At 45.8% G+C, this 24,462-nt stretch overlaps 1 protein-coding gene across 2 annotated transcripts in view; it reads right to left on the minus strand.

The window, feature by feature from the left end:
• Positions 1-21,282, minus strand: part of CRMP1 (collapsin response mediator protein 1) — a 43,245-nt gene extending 21,963 nt beyond the window's left edge. The window contains exons 1-4 of one of the 2 annotated variants that reach the window (XM_048943144.1): positions 20,312-21,282; positions 8,242-8,330; positions 3,420-3,604; positions 1,869-2,033 (exon numbers count right to left, since the gene is read on the minus strand). In XM_048943144.1, the coding sequence (XP_048799101.1) occupies positions 1,869-2,033; positions 3,420-3,604; positions 8,242-8,330; positions 20,312-20,683 (811 nt within the window). In that variant the 5' untranslated portion in view covers positions 20,684-21,282. Of the gene's footprint in view, positions 1-1,868; positions 2,034-3,419; positions 3,605-8,241; positions 8,331-18,672; positions 19,030-20,311 lie in introns of those variants that run through there. The other variant, XM_048943146.1, reaches the window with a different exon arrangement.
• Between the last annotated feature and the right edge of the window lie 3,180 nt (positions 21,283-24,462).

The raw sequence follows: 24,462 nt of genomic DNA on the forward strand, positions 1-24,462 counted from the left end.
GAGCTCCCATTACTCATACCAAGATTTTAGTAGGCACAAACAGAAATATGATTAACGGAGGCCTGCTCCTTGCCTAACTCTCCTACCAAACAATCAGCTGAGGTTAAATTCAATCCAGATTCTCAGATGATGAAAACCAGTGTCACTCCATTCAAATCAAGTCTATTTGCACCAGCTGGCTCAGATGTTTCCAATTATCAGCAGATATTACCCATTAATTTGAAAGTCCTTGCCACACTGAATTATTTCCTATTCTGCTTGTTCTTTCATATTCATCCATAACTTGTGTCTCCCCACACACAAAAGTAATTCTTACTGACTGAGACACTGCAGCATCCAGAAGAACAAAAGTGACCTCTTAGTGCTGCTGCAACCAAAGATGCCACCGAGGGTCAGAAATGGATGAATAGCTCCCTGCCTTCCCTGAAGAGTGAAAACTCACATTTCTATAGCTGGAGAAAACTGTTAACCCAACTGAGTACTGGGCTTTCAATGTAAGCCCCTGGCACGTTTGGAAATGCTGAGCCACGTGTGACTCAGAAGCTCTGGAAAATAACATCTAACCTTTGAAACAAAGCACAGCACTCTTGTCTGATATTCAGCTAACGCACTTCACTGTGTCCATGTTAGCACTGATAACAGAGGAACAGCACCATCACTATTACCAGACGTCATCACCTTGTAAAAAAATATCCAACTGAAGACCAGCAGCAGTTTGTCTAAATTATATGCCATCCTGCTAACTGTAATGTTCTGGGTTTTTTTTCCATTATACAGTAAGTGTGCTGCTAGCATGCTGCAGTAGAAGATAAATTCCTCCACAGTAACTCAGTGAACAACTACTCACTGAAAATATGGGATTTTGCTTCATGTTTCTACTTTGATAGTATATTGTGACCTAAAGAGAATTTTTCAAATCTAAGTCATCACTAACACTATACTTCTTAAAGAACGATGCATTAATGTACTACTTAAGACTTTCCAACAAAAGACTCATTCTGATTTTCATGGTATTTAATACTGTTTCAGAAAACATTCCCACTAATAAACATAGGAAGAATGCATCAAATGAAAAATACTTGAAAAAATATGTTTCTGGGCAGAAAACCCAGGCTGTCAGATAGGAACTAGACCACAATTTGTTTTCTGAAGGCATGCAGGTATGCGGTGCTACCAAGATGCCCTGCCATATATGCCTCTCCTGTGCTGAAGCAGCAGGTGTGGAAGAGGATTTATTAGACATTTTATCTGTCCTATTCCTGAATGGCAGCTGGAGGTCAGGTAGGGTAACCTACAGTATGTCACATGATAGCAGACTTGTTAATTGAACTGAATCAAGCCTCTGAGTTCTTAAACAGACTCCTAAATAACTGACCTAGTTTTTCAGAGTCCTGATACAAAACATCTTCTAGTAACTTTAGGGAGAGCCACAGGAGACCAAGAACTTGTGAAAATCAGGGCACTTTTCCATTATTAGGTACCTAACTTTAGGCTCTTTTTTCTCTTGAGCCTATTTAAAAAATATAGGCATTTTCTATAATAATTTTCTGACAAGTAAATTATCTTAAGAAACTGCTGAGAAACTTGCAACAGCCTGTGATGAGACTTTCTCAGATACGTGATGAGATGGCCCTTCATATTTGGGCTTAATTTGAGGCGGTCAAATGGGCTCTAATGCACAAGCCTTGAAGTCCACTTACAAAGCAGCAAGAAAATACAAAAGTTCAAAGTAATGTACAACTTTGGGAAGCATACCCAGCACCTGTGCATTTCTTTTCTGCATCATGTATTCTTTAAACTACTACCAAATCTGACCTCCATACGACATTTAAAAAACACCAAAATGGTGCTTATTTTCACTCACTAACCTTTGTCTTGCACCAGTACTTCCAGCTCTTCTCGAATCCCATCATACCAGCTAGTGATGTCCACGTGGAGAGAGTAATCGCAACAAGATTTGGTGTCAGCTGCCTCGTGCCACTTCTCAAAGGATGTCAGTAAACTTGATCCGGGCTCTGGAAGCACGTGGTCAACTGAAAAAGAGAATCAGTGTCTCTTACTCAGACTACATACTATTTGGATTTCCTCAGTGCTTGTAATTAGCCTTCTCCCATCTCAGCCAAAACAGCAGCCTTCAGGGAAGTTTCTGTGCCCTGAAGTAACTTCAGGATGTTAGCCAGATCCTGCTGTCTGAGGCACAACAGGCTTTGTGGACAGTGTATGCTAAAGGTGAGTCCAGCAAGTTGCCTGGTACAGCAACAAGAGTTGCACAGCAAGAGACCTGAATATCTCATGGTTTAGGAGATATTTAACTTTCCATTAACTGTTTTCTAAGAGAAGATCTATTCATTATCTCATGCATCCATTTCTATGTATTTCAAGTATTATTATTAACCAGTGCCTCCTAGCCTCTGAATTGGCTCACTCTGCCTTACTAATGTATCAGTGAAGATGCTGATTGCTTTCTCAACTGCCAGAATTGGGAATATGGCCAAATGTTTGAACAGAGAGGCTGCAGAGCACAAACACTTGGCCATACCACATGGCAGACTGTGCGTGCTGGAATTACACATCTTGGCTGTCTTAAGGTTTTCAGCATGTGATAATGCCACCAAGTCATACAACATAACTTACACATGTACCATTATCATTTTGCTAACCTACATCACATGTCATTATGGGCTTGTTGATGGCACATGCAAACAAAATGTTTTACAGGAAGCTTCAACTGAGGAACATACATTGAAAAACTTTCTAACAAAAGTAATGAACAGCAACATACTTCTTGCTTGTTGCCAGACATTTTTTCAGCTGATATTTGCTTCTGAACATAGATAATAAGCAACACTGCTCAGCAAATGTAGCCACATCCCAACTCAGGGAGCCATTGGGCAGCTCTACACTGCCTATAGGAGAGAGATGAAGATGAATCTTGTCCTGCCCTATAGTACACAGTGTAACAACTAGTAACACTTCTCCCATCCACCAAGGCTTCCAGGACACCTCCACTGAGAACTTCCTCCATTCTTCACACCAAACCCAAGTTCATAAGTAAGCATCTTGTTATTCCAAAGTCTCTGAAATGCCACTAAGTAGGACCAACAGATCTTTGCCAGATGGTCTGTGTCATATAATTATAGCAGTAACTACATTGCTTTTTAAGAATCCCAAAAGTAAGTATACTACTCCTTATGCTTGTCAAAGGGAAATCCAAGAAGTAACTCCTGTGCTGCTGTTTTTTTCTGAGGGTAGGTTCACTTTCAGGCAAACCCTGGGATCTCCAAAACAGCATCCAGAAATTTGAGTATTAATCAGAGAAGATGTCAGAATATCAGTACAGAACCTCCTGTAGCTGTCTCCACCTACCAATGCCTGGGCTTTGACTTGGGATGGGAAGAAGTGGTTCTGCCAATACTCACTGATCATGGTGGTGCCTCCTGCTACTGCTGCTTTTGTGCCTTGATAGAAGTCATCAACAGTAGTCATTCCTTGGTAGGGCTTTTGTAGGTAAGTGTTGACATCTATTCCCCCAGGGATAACCATGCGCCCATTAGCCTCTATGGTCTTGACTCCTCCAGGAACAATCAGATTCTCTCCTATTTGCCTATGCAGCAAGGAAAGGCAATATTACTTTACTTAAACAGTAAAGCGAAGAACTTATCTGGTGTGCACAGGGAAGAGAAAACTAGGGACCATACCAAAGGCAGAAAGAACTGAGACCTAAAAGAAGGGACAAACACAACCACCTGCTCTGGCTGTTCTGCACAGCACTGGCAGAACAAAGCACCCACGAGTTTGTCAGCTGGGCCACATGCTCTAATTGCTTTGCATTGCTCTTGTGGCCAATAAAAAAGTCATAATGTGCCAAAGTTAAAAACTTCTTTTTTTAATATGACTGAAAATGAGACTTAAGCATCCTATCTTTAAACAATTATCTAGAGTTAACATTCTCTTAGGAGTTCCAGTATTTTAAATTAATTTCTATCAGAACACAGAAAAACATAGATCAAGTATGACAGTAAGTGAGAATTGCAAATAAATGGCAAAGGCAAAATGGACATCAGAAAGGAGCTAAAATTACTTTGTAATCAAGCAGTGTGAATTTGTCCTTAAAAGGAAATATAAATATGCTAAGATATAGAAATACGTACTTGAGACTCAAACAAACCTAGCCTGCCATGTCACATAATCTTCATCCCCCTCCTGCAGTTAAAGCTTAGTGGAACATTCCACACAACTGAGTAGAAACAATTTCAAATGCTCTTGCTATCTTTCCCCTTACAGATCTTCAAAACAGGATTGTTTTCACTACTAAAAATATTAATCTGTCCCCCATGCTGATATCAAGTGAACTCCAGATACCTACAATCAAAATACTTTGAGTGTTCACAGACATAACTGAGTAAACCGACCTTTAGATTTTAAAGCCACATTACATTTTTATAGTCTGTTTTGTGCTGTCAAAGAGGAAAAGTGTGGGAGCTGTGTCTCTGCGCTGCTACCCCTTCATCGGTCTGGGCTTAGAGACAATCATAACGCACTTTAAGTTCATTTAGTTGATTTCATATGTCTGATACACAGTCAGTCCCTGCCTTAATTTCCTTTTGTCTGGGATAAAATAACACTAACCCACAGCTAAACAAACACCCCAGACATCTGAGCTGCTGCATCTGTTTCTCCCATATTAAAATGCAACTCCCACTTATGGAGCAAAACACAGTGCCCGATTAACAGCCAATCACAAGTTAGAACAGAAGATGAATAAAACCATTAATTAAAATCAGTGAAAAAACAAGGGTAATTATTCAAACTGGAATTTGGCCAAACCACCGGAGTTAATAAATAGCCCCAAGAGGTCAAGAATTTGCTTCATACCCTATGCAAAAATGCCACCTCCAGCAGCTTGGTTCTCCCAGCACGGTGGGGTTTTGCTGCAGGGAAGCACAGCCATTCCGTGAGCAAACACCCCTGAGCAGCCCAAGCTGCAGCCTCACCCCAGTGCTGAACAAATCCAAAAATGCTTAGCTTGTGAGACTTGATAATATCACAACTTGAAGACACACAGCTCTGTATCTGATGTCCAATATTCATTAACACATACGGCACTGGGAGCATGTCATAACCTGTTTACAGTGGTGGGGAATGCTAATGGTGCCATGACAAACATGGAAGTGATATGCAAAAGCAACCCAGCACATCAAATGGCACAAACACGGTGCAAGAAAATTCTCTGCTGTTAAAATTTGAATTGCAAAGGCATACCATACGGCACTCCAGCCCACAAGCAGATTGAGAGCATAGAGAAAGTTAGGTAGACCCATGGATAATAATGTGCTGCACTGATTTTTGTTAGTTGAATCCATTCCCAAAATTTTAACTGCTACCACACCACATAATATTGCTAAAGAAAACCTATCCAAAAAATATAAAAGCAATTCACTTTCATGCTCTTCCACAATCAGTATCTATCAGTTTCCTACTCAAGAAGACACACATCCAAATGAAGTAAAAGAGTGCTAAGTGAGTACTGAAGTTTTTTGATGACTCATTGCTCAATACTCAGCAACAGCTTATTTGGCAGTCACTGGAGTCATCCATGCTGAAGTGATACAGGACCAAATGGTCTTTGTGGACGACGCTGTGCTACTACCTGTCAGGATCCTGCCCCATCTCTTGCCTGGCATAAAGATTAAGGCTGCTGACAGAAGGCATTCAAGGTTATTTTTACTCTTATGATTCGAACATAAAGAGATAATGTGATGAGATTCCTGAATTTCTCACTTGTTAATGTATGCTAATAAGAACGGGCTTCAGTTACCTGCGGGAGAAAAAATACAGTGGCATAGGTAACTATCCTAGGCACAATATAAATGATTGAGCCACTTTTCTGATGCACCAGCAACTCAGCAAACTAGAAAAATTGGTCTATGGGAAGTTGATGCATTCTACAGTTATAAATTGAGCAAGCTGGCACATCCTGTCATATGCAAGCTGATTAAAGGAATAACAGCTGTATCACATCAGACTTTGACTCTTTGTAAGCTTAACTTGAGAAAGCTGGAAAACTCCCTCAGCACTCAATTAAGTTATATCAGTCACTAACGACCAGATATCTTTTAGACATTTCAGGCTCCCTCTACCTTGGTTTGTTGCTCGCCCAGCTCCAGTCCCCTGTGACCCATCCTGCACACTTGTTGGTTCCCTACACCAGGAGTGAACCCACACCTTCCATTGGCAGGGCTGGAGTGGAGGACAGCAAGCAGCAGACATTGTGACCTACTGCTTGGCACCAAGACCAGGGTTCATTTCTTCACGTGGATAACAAAGACAGGAAAGATGCAGGCAAAATGTATTATTTATGTACTGATAGTAATTTAAATTACTGAATATCTTACTTACTATTTAGATACCAAAGAGCAGCCTCTCAAATCCCATTTCATCATGCACAGCTTGAGTTTCAGCTGGAAAAAAATCTCATGCTTCCTTGTACATAGTGAGCCAGTTTGAGCCCAGATAGGTAGGAAAAAGCCTTTACCATCTTCCAAACTATAGATAATCTTCAAATGTATTCAATGTGTTCGCTACATGTGCATTTCTCTCCGCAGAACAACCTGCAGATATCTGCAGTAGGTCTTAGTGGACCCTACTTCATTTCATTAGTCTGCAAGAGAAACTCAACCTCTATTTTCTAATCAGTTTCCACTGCAGAACAGGAAAATGATCCCTGATCTTCATATCCTGGCAAAGCCATCACACTATTGCCTATTCTAGGTAGAGTCCATTCCATTTTGTGGAAAGAATTCTGTATTATCAGCTGGATCTACAGCTGAAGAGTTAGAGTATCAATTAAAATGTGGCTGACTGAGGTTCAAGATTCACCTCCAAAGGACCCTGTGCAACACCTAACAAATATGTTAAATACCTAGACACAGGGGGCAGTTTCAGCTGGAGAAAATAAAGGTCAAACCCAGAAAACACAGCACTTTCCAAACTGTAGAATTTGCCATCAGAACACAGATAGGAACCAAGCCCAACTCACACCAGGCTGCACTTGCATATTAACTACCGAGTTTTTCAGAGCACAGAAAAATCTCAAGTCGTACAAACTCAGAACACCGGTTACAACTCAGGTTGTTCAACAGCAAGCTCCCCTCCTTTGACAAAGATGAAGGCATTTTAAAATTCAAGATATCAAAAATAAGTTTAGTTTTTTTCAGTTGCAATAACCTATGTCATGAATAATGTATATAGGCATAGATATATAAAGAAGCAGACTTTTAATCTGATGATATCTTGTTAAGAAAAGGAAATCTGAAAACAAGTAGGCAATTAATTATTTACCATATAACCGTAATTATGTTTCTGTGGGGCCTCTGGAGACCAAATTTGTTAGATTATGAAAGAAAATGTTTAGTAGTTGAGAAAAAATTTTGATCCTGATTTACATTATAGTGCTTACACACACACATAATTCATCACAACTACAAACTCTCATCACCACGGTCTAAGTATGACCAGTAGAGTTACATTACATCTCTGTTATTCTTTACTGAACTTTCAGTAATGTGTATTTTTATTCATCTAAGGAATACCTTCCCAGTTCCCGTGGTATATAGTCAATAAATCAGTAGGATTTTCTAATGGCATGAAACTAAAGACCTTGCTTTCTAAGCAAGAAAATTTGAGCAAGGGACATTTGAGCAATATATAACACCACTGTACAAACAGAACACAGAATAGAATCATAGAATCATAGAATTGCTCAGGTTGGAAAAGACCTTAAGTCCAACCCCCCCCACCTTACACTTGTGTAACAGGTCAAGGATGTATTTCTGTGTTACACGATCCTGTACAGCATGGCTGCATTTGCATTTGGGGTGAAGGTGAAGTTGTAATAATCCTCCAGCTATATATGGACTCAAAAAATACTCATCATATATTTTTTCTTCTTGCTTCAAGAGATTGTACCTGCCTGCCTTTGTTTGGCTATTTTGGCCAAAGCTAGAAATGAACTGTTCAAAGATCAAACATTTTCTCTTTACAGCTACAGAATTTTCCACCTGTCTAATACCAGCAAAAGATTAAATGGCGGAATTTCATTATTTAGCGTTCCTCTACAGTGACTCCATATCAGGAGTAACCAAGATGTTAGTTGCAAGGAATGAGGTCAGTGCCATCAAGAAATCACATTAGGCTATGCTAACAGGCATGCAAAAAAAGTTCAATATTTAAAAAACCAACTTTATAAGTCCATCTTCCAGGTATAGGTCCGCATAGAAGGAGTGGTCATCATTGATAATTCTTCCACCTTTAATGAGTAGCCGGTCACTCTGGGAGGGAAGAAGAGGAAGAAATGTGGTTTTGTTCAAATAAATAATCATAACAACATAGTGATTATATCAAATAGGCTTATAGTATATGCAAAGTCATTAACATCAAAGCACTCACCCTATATACAGATCTATGCCATAGACTCGGGTGAGTACATAGATGGTAGAGTAGAAAACCATAGTTTCACTGAGTGCTTATTACTGCTTTTTGGGATATCACAGTGGTCCCATCCTTAAAGCACACACAAGAGTCAGTATACCACAGTATATTCAGAAGAAGCAGAGCTCTAATTCCCCTTCTGAAGGAATCATGCTGGAAACACCAGCACCCTACTCAGAAACTGGAGAAGTTTGCAACTTCAGTGCATAATGCTTTTGAAAGACTTTCGCCAAGTGACTGTGAATGCTGAAAAACTGAAGCAGCGAGAACCTTCTCACCCCATTCATATATTTAAACAGGCCATTTATTATAAATTATTTCCTTGGCTCACCGAACAATAACTCAGAATCTATATTTTGTCCACGCTTTATGCTCCTCACTCCTGACTCAGTTCTTGGCTTAATTACAGGATGACTCACACACATAAACCATGCATGTCTCAAGTTCCCAGTTCAGAAAACAACTGAACAATTCAATATGCTTTCTCATCTATGAAACTAAGACAACAACTGAGAGCTCCTAAAAATTTACAGATAAAAAATGCTCAGCCAGAACTAGGGCTGTAACAATAACCTTTCTTCAGTGTGACTTCTCTGATATAGGCCCAATGTTGAACACTGAGCTTGTATTCAAAATTTTGCAGGTCTGAAAGCTATATAGCCCTCCCTATGAATCTAGAGAAGCATGAAGGGAGAACTACCTAGCATTTATAAAGACATTTTAAATACAGTGCATGACCACAGGAGATGTACACAGAGAATATGAGTCTCTTCTCAGGCAGGGGGAAGTCAAGGCCCAGATCCGCATTGCAGTACATCCCTGGGACCTGCCTTGGGTGTTGGAATCCTTGCCTTAAAAGATGCAGACAAATACAAGTCCTCACTCTGGAATTTGCCAGACTGGGCTCCACGTTCTCTTCCCAGTCTCTCTGCTGTCACTCACAATTACAGTGCTTACAAATCAGCAGCCTGAAAAGTCATAAATTATTTTGCCATGTGCTGGCAGTAGTACCTCTTCACCATGATGATTTATACACTATCCACTGACCCATGGAGAACTGCCTTCCTACACGTTAACACTGTCTTAGCACAAAGAGGCAAGAGCTCATTGATATGGACAGGGAATTCTACTGGAACACTGCATGTACAACTGCTAATGAGTCAAAAATCTGCATGCTCATAGAGATGTTCTATACTTTTTCCTTTCAAAACAGAAAAAGATGCATAATGAATAGGAGTAAATGTAACAGGCGAGGAAAATAAGATAGACCTAAAGTAAAACAAAGTACAACTCCAATAGAACAACTGTAAACACAAAAAAGGATTTTATACATTTTATATAAACATATATGGGTCAAAAGGAGGCATCAGAAGAACTGAAAATAAAAGGATACAAACCCAGTCTCAAGAAGGCACTCAATTATGTGACTCATCCATTAAATGAAGACTCATTTATAGTTTATAAAGGATTATTGACTATTTAGATCTAAATCACTCCTTCTTCAGCATTTCAGAGGGTCTAAGAAACTGCCCAAGAAAGAGAACCACACTTCACAGAGCCTTTCAATGTTAAAATTCCTGACACCATTCTGCCCAAAAGAAAAAACAAACCCTTCAACGCTGCTGCAAAAGGAAGCAGGTCTTGCACCTGAGCTGGCTGGTGGCTAATGTCCCCAGCCAGGAACAGGAAGCCAAGGGAGATGAGGTTGCCAAAACTCCACAGATTCTGATGCTTCCCATTGCTCCCCAGATCTCCCAAGCTACTGGGGACATGAGCTACCATGCAGATGTCTGTGGAGCCTTGCCCTTCTCTCATCAGGACTAACGGATGTGAAAACATTCCCGACATACATTTTGATCTGAGTGAATCAGCACGTCCTGATGAAAAGGGATTTGCTGGAATCTTTCCCAACTGCTCAAGTTGTAAGTGCATCCATAGGAAGAGCTACAGATTGCTACAAGTCAGAAGGACAAGCCAATGATGATAGTGATGGGTTGATGGCTGGACTAGATGATGTTAGTGGCCTTTCCAACCTTAATGATTCTATGAAAGGTACTTTGACACAGAGGGTGCTGACAGGCACCAAAATCTCAAGTCAGACCTTGCAATTTTCTTTACACAGTGCCAAATGCCCCGGAAAACTTGTGATCAAAGTCCTCTTCTCCCTGACAGCACTGCAGGCCAGAGGAAAGCTGCACCATGGGGAAAGAAGGGTGGGAAGAGTGCCCCAAACGCAGGCCTCCATCACCTAGTGCTGGGCCACGTTCCCCGCTCCCAGCTGTAAATCTCCTCCGGCAGGACGTTTTGTTTGCCCAGTTCTCAGATGTGCCCCCAGCCACAGGCTGACCTCCGGGTGCTCTCACAATGCAAACAACAGCGTGCTCATTGCTCAGCCCAGCAACCACAGTACAAGCCTTTATGGGCCTGACAGCAGGAACGCTGTGCAGCGAGAGGGGGAATTACAATGAACACTGAAATGGAGCGATTCACTGGGTGCCAAGCTTCAAGACAAAAATCCCTCCTCTCAGTGACATGGGAGGGGAGGGAAGCACCACTGTGAGTGCATACAATTGCTCAGCATTTATAGAGGCATTGAGCTGAGGTGTTTCTCCTCCACCTACTGCTGCAGCAAAGCTGTTTGCTTCTGGGTTTGTGGCTGGGTGAAACAGCTGCAGCAGGGCCATGTGCAGCCTTGCAGCTCCATTTTGCAAATGCTCCAGCTGCTTGCAGCTCGGCTCCTCTCACTCACAGCACTCCGCCTTCAAACCCCATGCACTGCTTTACTGCTGACATTTCACTGATCGCAGGCCGGCTTCTCCTGCTTCATCTGGCAGCAAAGCCACTGAGCTCAGTCTGTCACATGACAGCAGTTTTCACAGCAGCAGAAGGAGATGCCACAGCCTCAGCATCGCTTGCTGTGGGAGGAGGAGCCCAGACACCAGGCTTTTGCTGTGTTACAGCTATTGTCTGCACTACAGCACGAGCAACACGAAACATCTGTGGGCTGGTGACAGTTTGTACAAATCGCCTGGTTTGATGTTTGGGTTTTTTAAAATCAGCGTGGCTCAGCTCTTTCTGAAGTATGTTCATATTTTCAAGTGTTCCCCATGATAAGGGGCCAGCAGAGCCAAGCAGGGGTGTGAACCAACATGCAGTGACCCACACAATGTGTATGAAGCTACTGGGGGGCCTGAATTCTGCATCACTGCCCTGCACAACTGCCGGGGAAATCAAATCCCTTGGGTTAGTAAATCATTTACCTCTATCTTCAGATCAAAATGATCCAAATGTTAGATTTGAAAGAACAACTGCAAAGAAATTTAAACTATCCCTTTTTCCATTTACCTACTGCGCTCAGAGCTACACATATTTAAAATCACTACATAAAACAAAATTCAAATACATTTTTTACATCCTCAGTCTTCTAGAACATCTGAATATCGCAGCAACAGAAGGAATAACACTGGCATGAAATGATATAAAAAATAAATATTATTTGATCCTAATGCAGCATGCCATAGCACAATGCAGCACAAGCTGTAGAAAACACACCTCTCTGCAGTACCAATACGCATTGTACTGCGCTTGCATGCACCTCTCAGAGAAAACCACACCTACAGTACAAGATGGAGGCTGGGAAAGGAAAAAGCAAGACAGAATCTGACATTATGTATTCTAACTACACAAAAAGAGTCAAAGAGAGTTCAGGAGTAGTGTTTTAATCAAATACCAGCATCCGTCCAGACTGCAATCCTGATATATTCTATTCTATTTTTGTTTTTCTTTCAAGAATAGAATGTCTATCTATTACACAACCAACTCTAAATCAAGAAATAATGTCTTTTTAATCATTTACAGTTTGCTCTACAATTTAACTACAATGAAATTCACGTGATGTACTCAGCAAATAGCTCTGAGTACTGCTTTGTGCTTAGATTTGGAGTTTCACGATTGCTGCACTGCAGCCATTCCCAACTGCAAAGGTTTTGCAACACTTTTAGCCCCAGTATTTCCAGGCCTAAAGGAGAAGAAAACACTCTGTAGTGATTTCATCCTTCGCACAACTCCAAGGACTTACTAGAATATACTACTGTCCTCAGATCTCCACAGCAACAAAGGGTGTATTCTCTAAAATTCGGAATAGTGAAGGGCTCTGAAGATGACAAATGATTTTATGCTAAACAGCAGTTAAAGAACAGTTCAAATTCTGAATTCACCTGTATTTTCAGTTCTCTGCCCATAAGTATGTGGTTTAAAAGACACATAACATAACAGACATAAGAAGGCAGTGGGCTATGTTATCTCACACACAACCAGGGCATTCATCTTTACTTTTCAGCATTTGAAAGGTAGAATCCATTATTATTAAGTCTTTAAAAGGACCACTGGGAGCCAAAAAAAAAAAAAAAAAAAAAAGACACAGCATCCCTATTTTAAAGTTCAAAAGCCCAGGATGATGCCTGTGTTCTCCTTGGCTATGAATATTTGTAAGGGAGCAGTGCCCCAAAAGCAAAACTCTCACTGGCAGACCATGGAGGGAGAGCCCTTCCGTGCTTCTGTGCATTTCTAATTTCCCATAGCAAATGAGAGATTTACATTATATTTCCTTTTTAGATATCCTTGGTTGCCTACCTATGTTCAGAGCCAGTCAGACTGGGAAACCATTGCAATACAATATGGTTCAGTTACCTTGGGTTTTGCAAATACTTACAAATAAGGAACATTTTTAACTTAATGCCAAAGGAAGAAAGATATCCTTCCCACAAGGAATGCTTGCTTAAAATCCTTTCATAAGGATCAAAGCGCTATAAATGGGATTTCATGAGTGCTTTCTGCTTATAGAATATGTGCTTTTAATCAGTACGATTCCACCCTTTCTTTTGAATTTCATGTCTAGGTTGCACTCCATAGGCAGTAACTTTTAGCTGTAGTGATCCCTGAATTGACTTGGGGAATCACTTGCAAATATCATACCCTTAAGGTATCACATCTGCTACGTTACTAAAGGAGAATCCTGCTTTTAAGGCCCTTTTCTTAACAAATGTACTCCAGTATATGGAAATTCATTTAGAAAGGATTATGGTGATTGTAGTAATGTTGTATCTTGGTCTGTAGCCAACGTACTCATTCATCTTTATTCATTTAAAAGATCTGATGTTCCTTTGTTTCCCCTTTGGAGACCTTGCTTTTTATTCATCTAGCAATTCTCATCCTTAATCACTCAGTCTAAAAGGGCTACTCCTACAGCTACAAACTCCACAGGGATTTCTTCATTGTAAATGTCATCTTCGCTTTGCTTTTGGAGCAGAAGCACAACAACATCTCACTGATGGCAATCTTCATTGGCATCAGCAGGAGTTTCATCTAAATATGGGCTGCAGGGTTAAACTTATCACACTGTGTGTTGTAAAACCCAGCTCTCAGGTTACACACTGGTTACGTCAATTAGAGCTGATCTCAAAATCCCAGCAAGCCAGACATGGGCAAGGCTGAACTTGGGTATAAATAACAACAATTCAGCAGTTTCCTGCCGCGTGCCACTGAACTAAAGAGCAGCTTTATCTGTGTTTTAGTCAGAAACCTGCATCAGGTTACCTGGGCATATCAGCCTTGGCACCAGTTAGAGGCACTACAAGTAGCTGACAGCTGGCTGAGACCATAAGGAACCCCTTCTCTGGCAGAGGATGTGGATGCAAGAGAGACAGGAGAATATATCTTGACTAGCTCAATGCAGTGGGTGCACATGCGTGTTGTTTGCATGTAGATGTGTAAGTCATAGCAGGTCACAGTGCCTGCTGCTCCACCAACAGTCCTTCCACAGCTTCTTCTGAGCCTTGTGCAAGGTGGACTAGGATCACCATCTTTGTTGCGCCCTCACTACTACACTTAGGAGATCATAGTGTAGATTTTACTGCTAACAGTGGGGACATTTATAATTCAGCAGGAACATAAGCAAGAACTGGACATGTACTACAAGTTGAAATTTCATCTGATTATAAGCACAGTAAAAGACAAGGAAAAGTAATTCCAAAGCAAATCCATCCCAAGGTACAAGGCTGCCACCTCTACATGCATAAAGATTAGAAAACTACAAATTATTTTGCTGCTGAACTCCTTTATGCTGATTGTACAGAAAATGAGGCTTCTCCTTTCTACTGCACCAATAAACTTCTAATGGAAGAAGCAGAGAACAGGACCCTCATGTCAGGGAAGTGGCTCACTGCCAGTGGTGGCTCTCAGCAACTGTGACAGTGGTGGCTCTCAGCAACTGTGACTTCCTCAACAACCATTTTCAACATTACTTGTCTTCCCAGACAGCAACTGTTCTCCTTCCAACACCCAAACCCCAGGGCAGTTCCAACACCGACAGCCCTGATGGGCACAGAGGATGCTGGCTGACAAACTGGCAGTGGCACTTCTAGGAACCACCACCCCAGCCCACATTTTCGATCCCTCTGCCAAAGATTTTAACCTCCAGAGAAGGAGATGGAAAGATAGGTCACCAAAAGACCTACTGTGAATGTAATTGAAGGCAGATGGAAGTGACTGAAGCAGATGGAAGTGACTGAAACAAGGGTTTACTCTTCTGGAGAAAAAAAAGGAAAGAACAAGACATCACAAAGTCATAGAAATGGTGGTTTCAGATTGGTTTTTACCAGTCAGCAAAAGCATCCCTGGAGCTGCCAAATTCAAGCCCAGAACAACAGGCAACAAGAATTCACAAATGTTCATGGCAGACAGGCAAACTGAGAGTAGCCAAGCCTATTAAAAAGCTACTGATAGAAAATAGATGTATATAATATTACAGAGTAAGAGAGGATCAGAGAGAAATCCCACACCCAGGTGATTTAAAGCAGTACAAAAAAAAGTGCTGCCCAAATCAGTCTAAATCTTGCACCAATAACAGGATAACAATGTGGGAAATGTTCCCAATGCCCAGCACTCAGCAGCTTTTCAAACCCTTTTGGCAAGTCACACATCCGTCTGTATTTCCACGTAGAAGTGGGTGGGAAAAAAAGGGGAGATGTGGAACAGACCCACATCCAGACCAGGGCTTAAGACTCAAAATATTCTGCTGTCTTCAACTGAATCCTACTTCCTTCTCATCTCTCTCTATGTCAATCAATCCAAATGAGTACAACTAAAATTAATCTCTGTGCCCACTCCTCTGAATTTCTCCACCCTCTCTTCACTCTTCTGCATCTGCTACTTCTTCTCATCTCATACCAGTTCTTCTCTTTCCTTCCTAAGTGTGGTGAGATCCTTCCCTTGCAAAACCTCGCTTGTGAGCTGTCCCCCACATCATACAGTCCATCAGCTCAGGGCCAGCAGCTCCTTCCCCCATGGAAGTACCAACTCTCAGACCCCTCCCAGGAACGCTACTTCATCCCCAGGGGTTTCAGACACCCTTTGCTTCTCCCACATGTTCCCATACACTGGCTATGTTGACTGCTCTTCTCCATTTGCTCCGTGGAGTTGCCTTCACACCTCCTCCTCACTGAGCTCACGCTGATTCTGTTTTAATGGTTGCAGTTGCTACTGGAACAAGTCCTGCTACAGACATCTTATAAGCCGTATGCTTTTTTACTTAGAATGCTGAGTTCATCTGGGCTGAGAACTTGCTTGAAACACTAACAAAACACACAAGCCAAAATGATTTGCAATGGCTATCTCAGTGTCACCATCCCCACTGATTCCTTGCAGCATCCTGCACAGGAGGAGAACAATGGTGACGTTACAGCAAGAGGCAGGGGGATGCACCCTGGAAAATCTGCTCTGAGAGCACAACCCAAGCACAAAAGATTGCCACTTCATGCAGAAAAACACCTCAGCAATGGCTGTGCTGGATGACTGTGCTGCACGTAAGGACAAATGCACTCCTGCAGATGCACCCATGGTCACCATGCATTACAGATCCTTGTCCCCTCTTCATCCAACACTCCTGAGCCAGGGCAGTGAGACCCTCTAGAACTCAGCACCCTGCTGAGGGCATCACCAAAGCACTCACTAGTTCAGCATATCTCTATTTTACATCACTCCAGCACCTCTATGGGGCCTCAAAGACTGAGTTCCTCACAGCAGCTACAGTGTCTCCAGTCCAACAACTGCATCGGAGCATTGTATGGGATATAAAGGGAGAGCCCTGAACAGTGATGAAACCATCCCCTGCTTCCTCCTGCATGAAGATTCCAGTGCTGCAGACTTGACCCTCAGCAAACTCCCAGAGTGGTCTTGCCAAATCCTGACTGCAGGGTGGGCATGGGGCTGGCCTGGTGTGGGATGCTATGGGATAGCTCCCATCCCCATACAGATTTGCCACAGGAATTAAGCACAGTAACAAATGACATTTTTTGCATGATTTCAATATTGCTGTTGTTGTTGCATAACTTTACAATGCTGTCACATTTCCTCAGAGCCCAGAAGGTTTGAACCTGCAATGCATTTCCTCAGTGCAGGATGAGGAATGTGGAATGGGGATATGCACAGTTAGAGCTGGTGGATGCTTCAGAGGCAGGAGATGTGTGTGAGGTGTAACTGAGAGTGCTGATTTGCTTATGCTGGAGAGGAGATGGCCTAGAAGTGCAAAAGATGGAAATAAACAAAGGCAGTTGAAGCCCAATACTTGCCAATTTCCCTGATGTTAATTTATGCTTTTGATTTGGTCATAAAACTCAACACTAGCATTAATGAATATTCATTTGTAGAAGCTTTCATGCATCCCATTTCAAAGGGAAAGGGCTTTGGGCTTTCATTTTTCCCAGCACTCCCCTCACATAGAAAGAAATTTGAGGAAGTGAAGGAACAGTTCATTGGATGAACTGTTGATCCCAAGCAAGCACTTGTAATTCCTCTGCAGTCTTCTACTCTGAACTGGAGAGCACCTCAAGCAGCCACAGGTGCGCACCTGCTGCACACCAGGGCTGAGCCCCACACAGAGCAGCCAGCACCCACCCAGCAGGCATGGGGGGCTCCCAGTGCAAGGGAAGCAGCAGTTGGGCAGCCAGCATGGGTCACACCTATTCTCAGAACTGAAGCACGAGGAGCTGTCCCCCATTGAGCCCACACAGCAGCCATGCTCTCATCCTGACTGGTGTCCATTGGTAGGGGAGAACTGCAGCTGTTGCACCCACTGGTACCACTCAGCCCTGCTTTCAGAAAAGGGCTGTTCCCTTCATGTCCAAATATTTGAGCTAAAGGATTTTTTTTCCAATTACAAGAGATAAAGGTGCTCAGGTGCTCACAGCCACATCACATTGGCTTGAGTGATGCCTTCAGAGTACATTTTGCCTTCTCCCAAAGCGAGAAGCCCTCCTGAAAGCCACCCCCTCCCCCCGGTCCTGAACAGCAGCGTTGGCTCTGTAGCCACCACACCCACCCACAGCCCAATCCCCGGCTCCAGAAGCTCTCACTCAGTGCCCCAACCCCTTCTCCATCACCCCCACCCCGACTCCTGAGAGCAAAGCAGGGCCCAGCTCAGGGATAGACCCCACATCATCTCTGCATGGCCCCACTAGGGAGAGATCGCCCACAGAAGCCCCCTCCCCGCCAGCTCCGCCTCGCCTTTATAGGTCTATGGGGAACAATATACTGAATAAAGGACCCAGATCCTTTCTTTCTGCCGTGGAAAGAGCTCTTCCATTGTGGTCCCGCTGGATGCACATAGGAGGAGGATGGTGACGATTAACCCTTTGACTCCTGATCTCGACACGCCTGATGCATTCCCAGCGCGGAGGTGTGGGCGCTGGCATCATGGCGTTCTCATTTTCCACGCTCCCCCCCACCCCCCGCCCCTCCGCACCCCCGGCCCAGCCCGGCCCCCGCCCCTGCCCGCTGCCGGGGGCACGTCGTGCTGCAGCGTCCCCTCCCTCTTTTGTTCTGCCGAGCCCGGCGGCCCCCCGACCCCAAACCACCGCCGTCGGGCCCGAGCTATAAGGCGAGGTACGGGGAAAAATTAATAGCGAAATCGCCCGCCATCAAACCAGACGGATGCGGTATAGTAACGAAATCAAATGAATGAAACGAAAACGAACCCAGCGCAGAGCTGTGGAAGGAGGCAGTGGCCCCGCAGCCGGCAACCCCCGAGCCCCGCTCCCCGCCGCCCCCCGCGGACTCTGCGCGGCCGCTGACCGCCGTTCCCTGCCCGCTAACAAAGGCGCTGGTACACCGCCGGGCTGCGCTTACCGTGATGTGGGGGATGCTCTTCTTGCCCTGGTAAGACATGTCGGCTCCCGCCCGGAACGCGCCCCAAACAGCGAGAGAAAAATAACGGTGGGGATAACGGGAATAAGGATAATTCGGATGCTGGGGCGGGGCGGTGGGACCCGGCGGAGCTGTGTAATGGAGGCAAAGTTTCCTCGCCCGGAGGAAGGGGAGCGCCAGGCGGAGCCGGCACCTTTTTTTCCAGCTGCAATAAAACAGGGACGCGGCTCCCGGGGGGGTCGGCGGGCGCTGCCTCTCCCGGCGGCAGCAGCGCCCTCCCGGCTGCAGGTCGGAGCGGGATTCGCTCGGCTCAACCCAGGAAGCGGTTCCTTCCCTCCTGTCCCCCACCCCTACATCCCCCTTCCTCGGCCCCCCTTTCCCTGCCCATCAACCCAGCCACTCCCTCCCACACCGGCGCTGGCAAACGCCGCCCACGGCCCCGGCCCCGCCGCCGCCCTATCGCGGGCTGCGGGCACAGCGGGGCTCCCGTGCGTCGGGAGTGCGGGGTGGGATCCGGGGAGGGCGAAAGGCACCGCGGAGCTGCCTCCGAGTTAATCCCCGCCGTGCAAACGAGGGGAGGACACTGCGCACACGGCGCTGCGACACGCACACAGGCACGTGGCATCTCCCAGCCAGGTCGCTTCCCCTACGCATCCCCTCTCCAGATCATCCCTGCTCGGCGCTCCAGAGACTACACAAGGTCCGCTGTGCTGCCAGCTTATCCTCGCCCCCACAGCCTTAGAACTTTGGGGACCTGCCAGAGCAACACGCTCCGAGGCATCGCGGGTGTCCCAAGCGATGGGGGATGGTCAGGGTGCGCCCTCCCCGCTGCTCCGACACAGGGGTGCGGGTGGGGTGGGAAACACCGCAGTGCAGCTCTGCACAGACACCAAGGTCGCCGCAGTGCGCGGGGTGGGCGCGGAGCCGTGTCCCCTCCGGGCTGCCGAGCACCGGGTAGATCGGACCCCTATTCACGCGAGGAGCGGAGCTCCCAGCCCGGCCGCAGGCGGGTGGCCGCGAGCGGTGCCAAGCGGCGGTGCGGAGACACGGCTGAAGGCCGCGGTTCTTCCTAAAGGGATATCAATGACAGCCCCGGAGCCGGCCTGGCTCTGCCTCCGGCTCAGTTGCTACGATCGGAATAGATGGAGGCGCAGCTCCCCCGCCCTGGCCTCACTTTTTCCTTAAGTCTACAAAACGAACCCAGGTGGTGAGCCCTCTCCATCCTGCCCACAGCTGCCGCCCCCATCGCCACCCCACCCGGGGCACAGTGAGGGCATCGGAGGCTTCGGAGGAAGCAATCCCACGCGTGGCGGGGCCAAGTCGCTCCGTCCCGGGCGGGGGGGGGGGGGGGGGGGGGGGGCGACAGGGGCGACCTTGCGGCTCCGCCCCCGCCCGGCCGGCATTCTACCGGCACGAAGGAAAAAACTCATCGCCATCACTTACAAAGGAAAAACGATTTCTGTCGCGTCCCCCCGCAAAACACCCCCAGGAAGCTCACGAGTGAGACAGTACCCAGGCCGGGCGGGCCGTTCCCACAGCATCCCCCTGCCAGGACGGGAGGGCAGAGCCTCCTCGACCTCCCAAAAACATTCCATATCCCGTCCCCCGTGTCCCCGCTCACCTGCCCATTGTCGGGACCCTGCAGCAGCTCCTTCCCCAGCGGGAAGCGGATCTCCACGCCCGGAGTCTTGTCCTCCCGTTCCCCTGGGGAGCTGATGACGGAGCCCGACACCTCGCTGATGTCGCTGGCGGTCTCGCTGTAGTTGTCCCCCCCGTCCAGCATATCGTGCCGGCTGCCGCTCCGCGGGGTGCGCGATCCCTTCTTCCCCACGCTGTAGGCGTCGAAGTCGATGGTTTTGTTCTCGTAGGCCCCCTCCACCGAGGCGAACATCCCCCCGTATTTCTGCCGCGGTGTCTGCGCCGTGGTCCCCGGCCGGGCCAGATACACGGGCAGGTCGTCTTCTTTATTCCAGTTCCTCTTTCTCTCGGCCATTCTTGCCGCGCGGGTCTCTCCCTCGCTCGCTCTCTGCTACCCCACTTCTCTGCACCTTCTGCTACCGGGATAGGCTGCCCGTGACCATAAAAATGAATGGACGGCTGCGGCGGCGCGGGGTTGGCTGCCGGGATGCTGCCCTTAGGGAGATGCAGGCGGCGGGCTCCCCTCCGCCATCCGCCCCCAGCAGAAAAAGAAAAAAAAAAAGATTATGAAAAAGAAAGAGGACGAAATAAATCCAAGCGGGATTTAGAAATAGCCGTGTTAGTAAAGAGCACGTGAAAATAAAGTACAAAGAGAGCAGAGGAGAGGGTGGCAGAGGCAGGTGATTGGAAAGTCCCTGACGAATCGGAAGCGCAGCAGCAATTCCCAGAGCAAGGACCGCAGTGCACACGCTCCCCCGGTATAAAGAATGAGCCGGGGGGCGGGAGGGGAGGGGAGGAGGGAGCGCGCCGCATGCACACCCAGCCACGGCCGGGACCGGGCGGGCTCCAGTCACCTGCTGCTACGTGGCTTCGGGGGGGGAGAAAAAAAAAAGCAAAAAAAAGCCCTCACTCCCCCCAGTCCCCCGAGCGAGCCGGGGGGAGTTTCTCCCACTTCGCACACTCGCACTCCCCGCCTCCTTCCCTCCCTTCCTTCCTTCCTCCCGGGGCGGGGCAGGGGGTGCCGCTGCCGTCTCCGTGCCGCAGCAGCTGGTGCTGGGGGTGTGGGGGGAGGGGGAGGGCGGCCCCGCTCCGCCCCGCAGCCCCCGACCGCTGCGCGATCCCGCGGCGCGGAGGCGGCAGCGCTGACACGGAAGTGATCGCGGTGGGAGCTGCCCGCGGATCCGCCCCGCGCAGCCCCCGCAGCCCGGCGCGCCCCGCGGAGCTGTCCCTTCAGCACCGCGCAGCCCGCGCCGGCTGAAGGCTGCGCTGCGGGAGGCGACCGACGGGACCCGACTGCAGCGCTTCGTTCTGTCGGCACGGTGCCAGCTAACAAACCCCGATTCTCTATTATTATTACTGTTTAAAGCGGGAGGATTTGAGAATGCTTTCTTCTCTGCCCACTTCAGAAAGTGCGGCTCTGCACCTCTACCTGTCTTACAAAACGGGGGTCGTCCGCTAAGAGCACAAAACCTTGGATACTCATCTCCCACCCACATAGCCGACCTCAGACAATCCTGTCGTGCCTTGAGTGCACCAGCAGTTACATAAGGATCACACTCTATTGCTCTGAAATATTAGAACAAATTGCTCTGACACTGATTAAATGACTAAGCAAATTCAAAGCACTGGATCAATCACAAGACCTGCTTACAGCTCATGTACAGTGTGGTTATGCCATCTGAACACAAAGCCCGGCCACACAATGCTATCTCTGAGCCACAGGCACACCTGATTGTCCCAGCAGAAGAAGAATTGCAAGTTGTAGATTGAATAGAAGAAGCAGGAGATTAAAGGCAGAAGTCCCTTGGAATTCACAGGATCACAGGATATCACAGGATATCCTGAGTTGGAAAGGACACACAAGGATCATCCAACAGCATCACCCAAACCCTATGACTGAAAGCATTATCCAAACACATCGGCAGCATGGGCCATGCTCACTGCCCTGGGCAGCCCATTCCATGCTCACTGCTGTCTGGTGCAGACCCTTTCCCTAACCCCAGCTGCCCCTCCCCTGACACAGCTCCATGCTGTTCCCTTGGGCCCTGTTGCTTGTCACAGAAAGCAGAGCTCAGCGCTGCCCACCACTCCCTGTGAGGAGCTGCAGCTGCCATGAAGCCTCCTTTCAGCTCCTCTGCTCTGGGCTGAGTAAACCAGGGGCCTCAGCTGTTCTTCATAGCCTTTACCATCTTTGTAGCCCTCCTTTGGATGCTCTATATAGCAGATGTAGACTGACATAGACAGCTACAGGCAGATAAAAAAAACTTAATGCTTTCCATAGTGTAAGCACATCAACAGGACAAAGTCTTACTCAGTTATACCACTGTAAAATCGTTCATTACACGGGCTTTATAATACTCATATTTCCACTGACATAGCTGAGAGCAGCATTTGGCCCAGAACATCTTCATTCAGAAGCAGCATCCGTTACTTTTAATAGCTTTCCCCAGTGGAGATAACTGGAAACGTGCAAATACTGAATAGTGACAGTGTCACAAACTTTATTCCAAGCCATTCCTTAAGAAAAGTGTGGATTTGGGGAAATATAAAAATAAAAACAACAGTCAGAATCAAATTGTTTTTCCAATGTTAGCAGCCACTTGAAAAGCCATGAGGTAAAAAGTAAACTTAATCTTTTTGAAAGGGGTTAAAATTGGATTTTTTAGTCAGACTCCCTGACTTTTCCAATTCCTAGTTTTACTGCACAACACTTGAGCTCAATTGCTAGCTAACAGGCTAAATATTAATGCTTTATTATTATTCATGTCATAATCCAGCTAATATATTTTAAACAGCTCCCTAAACTCAAAGCATGTCATAAATGTAACCAAGGAACCAGTTTATGAACTACTGCTGGTCTCAGGCTGAAGATGCATTAAATACTGCACCATCCAAATGGCTGCTGTCATCCCAACATGCATCATCAAAGTATACCAGCTTTCTCATCAACAACTACCAGTGGACCAAAGCCATGTAAAAAGCTGTTATGTAACATACCTGAGCACTGCTCTAACAAGTCAAAGAGAAACATCTTCCTTTTCTGCATTTCCTATAGCAGTAGTGACTCCTGTCTCAAATGCCATGGAAAACTGTGCTGTCTGCATGAGTGGAATTAGAGAATTAGTCAAAGGTTCACTGATCCCTGGTTATTAACACACTCATTTAAGTAATTGCTGCATCACCACTGGCATTCCTAAACACATATTCCTGTGCAGGATTTCATAGCTAACTCAGTAAAACGGGCTACCACATTAATGTAGGTGGTACATTCAGGAAGACATGAAGGTCACACATCACCCTAAATACTGGAAAAAATACTCATTTCGTAAGACTTTTCTTTCCAATCAGAAGATGAATTTTGAACCTCAGTAAAATATATTCCTGATGGTCCCACAGTAGGTCCAGTATGTTGTACGTGATGCATTAGTTTGCTTAACGATTCAGAGTTAAAGAGCATCTTTTGTTTCATGCTCACAAAGTCAAGACAGACTCTCTGTTTATGTGGCTTCTAGGTGGTAACATTGTTCAGGTTCCTAGTACTGCCCAGTTTTTTGAAACAACAAAGAAAAATGTTTTTTTTTTTTTGTTTAGTATTAAGCTAGAACATTCATCTTAATGCGTAAGGAGACTGAAAGACTCAAAGAACACATCAAATGAACATTTCAGAAAACTGTAAAACTTTCAAGTTAAGAACAAACATAAAATCATATGTCTTTGTTCGTTTTTGCATTTTCTTTCATAATACAGGCCTTTGCTTACTACCCGTGCTCTAAGTGAACAGATGCATGCTGTTCTGTTCACTAAGAGATGAAAATTGTTGTTTCAGCTGCTCCAGAAGACCCAGTTATAGCCTGATGCCGTCACCTCATGAATTTACCTAAAAATACATATGCAGCTTTGGAGAACTACGTAGTTTTGGAATATTCTGCAGACACTGTGTTTCTTCTCATCTTGGCATAACTTGGTGAAAACAGGACAGAGGTTAATTGAAATTGCACCCTCTTCCTATAGGATCTTTAAGCTTTATACTGACATAACACCAGTGGCAAATTAATTATATTCCAAACAGGCTAGATGAGAGAAAACCTAGAGACGTGCTTGCTTCCCTCAACAAAAACTTTCAACAAAATTCCA

Source organism: Lagopus muta, chromosome 4 (assembly GCF_023343835.1).
Source record: "Lagopus muta isolate bLagMut1 chromosome 4, bLagMut1 primary, whole genome shotgun sequence".
NCBI lineage: Eukaryota > Metazoa > Chordata > Aves > Galliformes > Phasianidae > Lagopus > Lagopus muta.